This window comes from Erigeron canadensis, chromosome 9 (assembly GCF_010389155.1).
Source record: "Erigeron canadensis isolate Cc75 chromosome 9, C_canadensis_v1, whole genome shotgun sequence".
NCBI classification, from domain to species: Eukaryota; Viridiplantae; Streptophyta; class Magnoliopsida; order Asterales; family Asteraceae; genus Erigeron; species Erigeron canadensis.
Window position 1 is genome coordinate 7,759,280 of NC_057769.1, and position 7,484 is coordinate 7,766,763.

At 35.0% G+C, this 7,484-nt stretch overlaps 1 protein-coding gene across 1 annotated transcript; it reads left to right on the plus strand.

Annotated features, from left to right (window-relative positions):
• Nucleotides 1-7,484, plus strand: LOC122581727 (ARM REPEAT PROTEIN INTERACTING WITH ABF2-like). The gene is made up of 19 exons (XM_043753993.1): nt 1-385; nt 1,396-1,550; nt 2,197-2,369; nt 2,443-2,563; nt 2,648-2,722; nt 2,802-2,896; nt 3,522-3,597; nt 3,699-3,806; nt 3,930-4,058; nt 4,149-4,217; nt 4,756-4,815; nt 4,959-5,082; nt 5,190-5,329; nt 5,603-5,666; nt 5,748-5,827; nt 5,922-5,986; nt 6,078-6,195; nt 6,911-7,035; nt 7,132-7,484. Exons 1-19 carry the CDS (start codon nt 16-18, stop codon nt 7,223-7,225), a joined length of 2,241 nt encoding a protein of 746 aa, XP_043609928.1. The 5' UTR covers nt 1-15; the 3' UTR covers nt 7,226-7,484.

Genomic DNA, 7,484 nt, shown 5'->3' on the forward strand with positions numbered 1-7,484 from the left:
ATCTTCCTCTCTCTCATGGAGCAAATCAATAATAATAATAATAAAAACAATAAACAACGCCATGAGCAACCTACAATCTCCGTGAGAAGAAGCCTGAAGAGGAAGCTTGAAGACGAATTCATTTTAGATCGGAATAATTTAATTACAACAACTACTACTTCTTCAGATGATTCATCTTCATCAATTTTATTAAATAATAATCAAAATAATAATAATAATAAAAATCATCATCATCATCAAGATCTAGTTGTTTCTGAAGTTCGTTCTCAGGTTGAAATCCTTGATTCCGCTTTTTTATCTTCGTCTTCAATTGATAATTATTTTGAATCAGATCGTGCGGTTATTAAACGCTCTATTCATATCCTCTCTGAACTCGCTAAGAACGGTACTACAAAATCTACACTCTCTCTCTCTCTCTCTCTATATATATATATATATGTTAATCTATTCTCAAATTTGTGTTTGTACGTATATATCGTTTCATTTTAGAGTTCCGACGTGATGCGTTAGCTGTAATTTCTGTTGATTTAGGCTAACATAGCATTGAGTTTAATTATTAGTAGCTTATTATTATTATTTTTTGTTAATTTCCGTGTGCAAGTGTATATATATATATATATATATGTTTAGGTATAATTTCGATTTCAGTTATAAGTTTTTTAGTGTTGCTTTAGTGATGATTTAGGCCTTCATAGAGGCGAATTTGATTATATGTAGCTCTTTTTTGTTATTTTGTGTGTATATATATACACGCATATATCTGCATGCATGATTTCGATTCCAGTTTTAGCCGTTTTGGTGTAGGTTTGATAGTATTTGTTGTTGATTTAGTTTTATGGAGGTGAACTTGATTATTTACCATTTTGCTTTGTTAACTTCTATCTATATGTATTGTCATATATTTGTGTGTTTCTATATAATTTCTATAGTATATCAATTTTATGTTTTTCGGTACATATTCGTTGTTTGATAGCGTTAAATCTCGGTTTTTTTTTACCATTTGCTTCCTTAATTATGTGTGTGTATTTTTATATTGATAACTTTGATTTCAATTTTTTGTTTTTCCGTAGTTTTTCTCGCTTTTAAGGTGGTATAGTGGTATTTGTTGTTGATATATGTTTTGGCAGTTATGAATTTCGTTTGTCCACCTGCTTAGTTACTTTTGTAATTACTTATATTCTGCTTTTGGGTGAGTAGCCGTGGATGATAATGCTAATGTTGTTTGTTAATATGTTAAATTAATAGTATTTGATCTCAAGGATTTATGTCTTTGTAATGGTGGATTAGATCTTTGTAATGTTCTATTTAATGTTAAAATTGTGGATGTTTATGTTGAGATTTTGTATCTTTTCTTTCTTCTTTAAGAGTCGCTAAGTTTCTTTTGTACTATTATAGAGGAGATTGTGAATTTGATTGTTGAGTCTGGTGCGGTTCCGGCATTGGTACGGCATCTTCAAGCGCCGCAGTCGAAAGATTCTTTAGTACCGAGGCTGTATGAGCATGAAGTGGAGAAGGGAAGTGCTTTTACGCTTGGTCTTCTTGCTATAAAGGTATTTATCAATAGAAGTTAGGTTCTTACTGTGGCGTGTATGATATTAGTTGTTCATATTCATTCAACATAACACAACTGTACAATTGTGCATGTAGAGTATGAAAATTTTATCTGTGCTATATATTGGTAATGGCATTAAATATCAAATCCGGGACTTTCCCATAATTTCTCAGCTTGAAAGTCCCTTATTTCAACTTAGAAGAATTAGTTTCTAATAATGATTATGGCTACTGAGAGAAATACGTGTTGAAAGAGATATTCCAAATTGCCTTTTCATGATTATCTATTTCTCCTCGTGAAGAGCATCAGGCACTTTTAGAATGCTCTCACTCAATTGTACTTGATTAAAGTGGTTGGGGCCACCAGGATCTATTACACTTTTGGAAATAGAACAGTTTGACACTAAATTGTCATTATTGTAGTGTGGTCATCCTTAAGCCTTTCAGGCTGATAAAACAGTTGATTCTAAGCAAAGTATTTATCTTACATAATTTGTTCATTTTTGTTTTTGGGCCGTGTAATTGCAATCTAAATCGGCAGCCTACACTGTGAAAAACTAAATTCGAAGTTTGATATATTGACATATTGTATTCATTATATACCATCACTGACGAAATATTTTTGTTGATTTTTTTTCTCGACAGCCTGAGCATCAACAACTCATTGTTGATGCTGGAGCCCTTCCTCATCTAGTTGCTTTGCTTAAGCGGCACAGGGATGGACAAAACTCTCGAGCAGTCAATGGTGTTATAAGAAGAGCAGCAGATGCAATCACAAACCTTGCTCATGAAAATAGCAGTATCAAGACGCGTGTTCGGTCTGTTTGCTTGCAACCTTTACCGTTACGGTTTGGGTTTTTCAATATGTCTGAAATCACGTTTCATATGCAGAGTTGAAGGTGGAATCCCTCCTCTTGTTGAATTGCTTGAATTTATCGATCCAAAGGTGCAGAGAGCTGCTGCAGGGGCCTTGCGCACCCTGGCTTTCAAAAATGATGAAAACAAAACTCAGGTTGATAACAATGTAGAATAAGAAAAATTGTTTTGTGAACCAATGACCAAGCTTGCTAACATCAGGGTCTTCCCATATTTGCAGATAGTGGACTGTAATGCTTTGCCTACTCTTATTCTAATGCTTCGGTCTGAAGATGCTGCAATACATTATGAAGCAGTTAGTTCTTGTTCCATATCATCAAATCTTGTGCTAAAGATTGCTTGTGGCAACAAATGATTTTTGATCGATATCTCAGGTTGGTGTGATTGGGAACCTTGTCCACTCATCCCCCAACATAAAGAAGGAAGTTCTTGTTGCCGGAGCATTGCAACCCGTAATTGAATTGCTTAGGTAATGATGTATACCTTTATGAATGGGGACTTCACACATATATGTCTGCCATCTTCTTCAGATTAATAATCAAGTATTTTTAGTACTCCAATCACATCCATAAATGACACATCCAAAGCCGATACAACTCAAAGTGATTAGCCTTCTCAGTTTTATCCTTAGCATGATGCAAGTCATATACAAAATTTAAATTTGTGTTACATGCACTTGATCATTTTATAGGGTATCAATTCTAGAATAAATTCCCCAACCATGCCTAGAAGCTGGAACTTTACAATCTTTATGTTGCCTTCTTAATTGATCTACATTCAAATAATGGTGTTGCTAAGCGGTTGTGTATGCTTTTCTTTGCTATTCAGCCGAACTATTGAGGATAAACTGATATGAGTATGAGTTTTGAAAAGTGTGACAATTTTATGGTTGTGTTACAAAATTAATAATGCTGTTTGGTGCAAAGAGAGAATATGAATTTTGTTCACCATCTTAATAACATATGTACATAAAGCAGCACATAAATTAGGTTTGTCAAAGGCAAAATGGAGAAGTTTTTGATTACTCGGTTGATTCCCCTCTAATCTCATACAGATTCTCTTTGGTACTTAAATCTTCATCCTTGTATCTGCAGCTCAAGTTGTACAGAGAGCCAAAGGGAAGCTGCCTTGTTGCTTGGTCAGTTTGCTGCCGCCGATACAGATTGCAAGGTTGATCAAGATGATAACTCATTCATTTCACTATGTTTATATCTACACTTGTTCTGAGATGTCTAATACCAACTCTATTGAGCGGGGCAATTATGTCATAGGTTCACATAGTCCAAAGAGGTGCTGTTGGTCCACTAATTGAGATGTTGCAGTCGCCTGATGCTCAACTAAGGGAGATGTCAGCTTTTGCCCTAGGAAGGTTGGCACAGGTATTCAATTACTCAGTTGTCTAGAATTCTATTAAAAATAAATTTATATGTGATAGGCTTTTGGTTCCAAGACCTATCTATCTTATTATAGATGTGGTTGGCTGAATAGTTTCAAATTGCCAGGATACTCACAACCAAGCTGGTATTGCACATGGCGGTGGTATACCTCCATTATTGAAACTTCTTGATTCGAGAAACGGTTCCCTGCAACACAATGCTGCTTTTGCACTGTACGGTCTTGCCGATAATGAGGTAATCCGAGAGTTGGGTAAAGCAATAGTTCCATCATGATCAATATAATATCTCTGATATTCCATATCTTTCAATGGGAAATTTTTTTAGGATAATGTTGCTGATCTTATAAGGGTTGGTGGGGTTCAAAAGCTCCAGGATGGTGAATTCATTGTTCAAGTAAGTAATCCTATTATACTTTTATGAGTTCCATTATTTATTCATTGCGACGTGATTGCTCATCCTTGTAACTTTTGCGTCACTTTTCTTATTATATGTTCAGTTAGTAGTGACAAATTGTCGGGTAATGACAAAAAATTTGTTTACCTTTGTTAACAACTAAAGACAGAATTGGGTCAAATCTGGAAGTTTTTGGTATGGGTCGAAATGGCTAGGTCTAGTTTGCCTGAAAAGTGCTTTTTGTCCAATTTCTTGATAATAGTTTGTGTTCAATTCTGCCTGTTCAAAAAAATAATAATTTTGGGTTCAATGTGATCGCAGAAGTCGGATTGTTACAAAAATAATGGTATTTTTCTATAAAGGGGTTCAGTAGGCTCTATATGTTAAAAATTCATTTTTGGGGAAACATTTCTATTTTCTTACTAGTTACATTGTTGGACCTGATTGACCATTAGAGATAGAGCATACTCTAGATCTACCTGAATATTTGGGTTAATGACTGCTTTGACATGGTTGAGTTTGTAATTTCATTTTGCAGCCAACTCGGGATTGTGTAGCTAAGACATTGAAAAGGCTGGAGGAGAAGATTCACGGACGGGTAAATTTCTGAAATTCTTTTACCTTTACAAGTAACGCTACTTGGAGGTGGTGGTATATAATAAAAAATTCATGCAAGTGATCGTAATTGACCATATCTAACTCATTTTGTAACATCCTATCTTATGATGCATATTCCATCAGGTATTGAGTCATTTGTTGTACCTGATGCGGATTGCCGAGAAATCAGTTCAGAAACGAGTTGCCTTGGCTCTTGCGCATCTTTGCTCCCCAGATGACCAGAAAACTATATTTCTTGATGGCAATGGTAAGTTTTGTATGTTTTTTCTAATCATCTATGTTATGGTAGTTGAATCTTGATTTTATGAAGATATCTTATACTTGTTTTGTTCAATATCGGGATGGAATTTGCAGGGCTAGGTATCCTGTTGGAGCTGTTGGAATCTAGCAATTTGAAGTATCAGCGAGACAGCTGTGTTGCCTTGTGCAAGCTGGCCGAAAAAGCTATTTCACTCTCTCCTGTTGATGCCGGACCACCATCTCCAATATCGCAGGTTTCTATTTTTGTTAACGTGTTTTGTTGTAATTTGTTATTTCATTTGGAAGTTTAAATCGAAGAACACAATTGCAGATGAATTATCATTTTTGTAAAGCCAACTTTATGAGGTCTAGATTTGTCATTTGTCAAATATTGTTGCTGAGTTTTTAATATGTTTGGCTATTTAGATTTAGGCTAGGGTAGTTCTGCCTAAGGCTTGTTTAGTCTAGACATGAAATAGTAACTTTTGGCTGTAAGATATGTTGATCAAAGTGATACTCTGTAACAGGTATATCTAGGCGAGCAGTATGTGAACAACCCCACACTATCTGACGTAACATTTTTAATTGAAGGTGCTGTCTTGTTGCTCAAAACATATCATTTTGTTGCTTTAAATGTTTCTCGAGTCTTACATTATATATATGTTTTATCAGGCAAACGCTTTTATGCTCATAGAATTTGTCTTCTTGCTTCTTCTGATGCCTTCCGGGCGATGTTTGATGGCGGGTACAAAGTAAGTGACCTTGAATTATATGTTATACTAATCTTTTTAAATATTTATCCTGAAATGATTTATTAAATTCTTCTCTTAAATGTGATGATTGTAGGAGAAAGATGCGAAAGACATACTGATTCCAAATATTAAATGGGATGTCTTTGAGTTAATGATGAGGTGTGCTCATGTATATCTTCCCTTTCAGTTTTTGTACGTCCTTTATTGTATTTTATCTAATTGCATTTCTCTTGCACTACATATTTTACAGATACATATATACTGGTTCCGTGGAGGTGAATCTGGAAATTGCGCAAGATCTTCTTAGAGCTGCAGATCAATACCTTCTCGAAGGGCTGAAGCGTCTTTGCGAGTACACTATCGCACAGGTGAGTTCATGATCTTATACCATGCTATCAGCTCAGCTCAGATTGGTCCTTTGTCATGTTCCGATAATAGTGGGTTGGGTGACATTACAAGAAAGAGTAATTTTTTGGGTGTGGGCTGCGTGCACCTTCTCTAAAGTTTTAAAGTTTTCTTACTAATAAAAGCTACCAGTGTCACATATGAATATATGATTAGAGTTTTCTTATTTTGAGAACCATTTTTTTTGTAAGAACCATGAGAACTCTTAAAATTAAATATTTGTTCACATGTTTTTTTTTTGTTCATTCACATGTGAAATGACATAAAAATGTATGTTGTAGAAGAAACTTTTTGAAGAAACCTTCAAAGTAGCCTTTTGTTCACATTTTCTGTTCACATGTGACAAACGACAAAAAATTTTCTTCTGCAACATATATTTTTTATAACGTTTCACATGTGAATGAAAAAAAAAACACATGTGATCCAATATAAAATTTAGGAGTTTTCACGGTTCTTACAAAAAAAATGGGTTCTCAAAATAAGGGTCCCATGTATGATTAATATTTCAATATAATATTTGAATAACATGATTTAGGAAGTTCTAATCATTAAATTCACTTTGAGCGACTTTTGACCTGTTTGACACATATAAGCCATTTTCTTTATAGTTATATTTTGTTAAACGACTACCTCTATGTTTAGACCTCCATATGATGATTATGTTACTTTGTTTATTAGGATATACTGGTCGACAATGTCTCCCTTATGTATGACCTATCTGAGGCCTTCAACGCCGTGGCACTAAGGAATGCATGCATCTTGTTTGTGCTGGAGAACTTTGACAAATTAAATACAAAAGAAGGGTATGTTTCATGCACTACAGTTTTGCATTAAGTTGAAGGTCTTGCCCTCCAGGTCGTTCTTAAGTCGACTAACAATCGTTATATGACACATTCCAGGTATGCAGACTTAATCAAGCATATTCTGCCAGAGATGCACAATTACTTTGTGACGGCACTTACAAGGCCAGTGGAAGCTGACATGAGGCAATAGACAATGGAGGTTTATTTTTTGATCGATTGATTTAACAACCTAGAAGAGCAGAATGAATGTACAGAAAGTGGTTTAGGTTTCATTTGTCGAAAAAACGGTAGTGTCCTGACGCATTGGCCTTCTCCCTTTGCCTTAGATGGAGCAGAAGTTTGACATTTTAGTGGCAGTTGTAACTCGGAAGAAACCATGCTTGTGCCAAATGTTGACATGCATGAACTGTATCAACTGTCACTTATCTTATCATGATCTTGATCTCTAA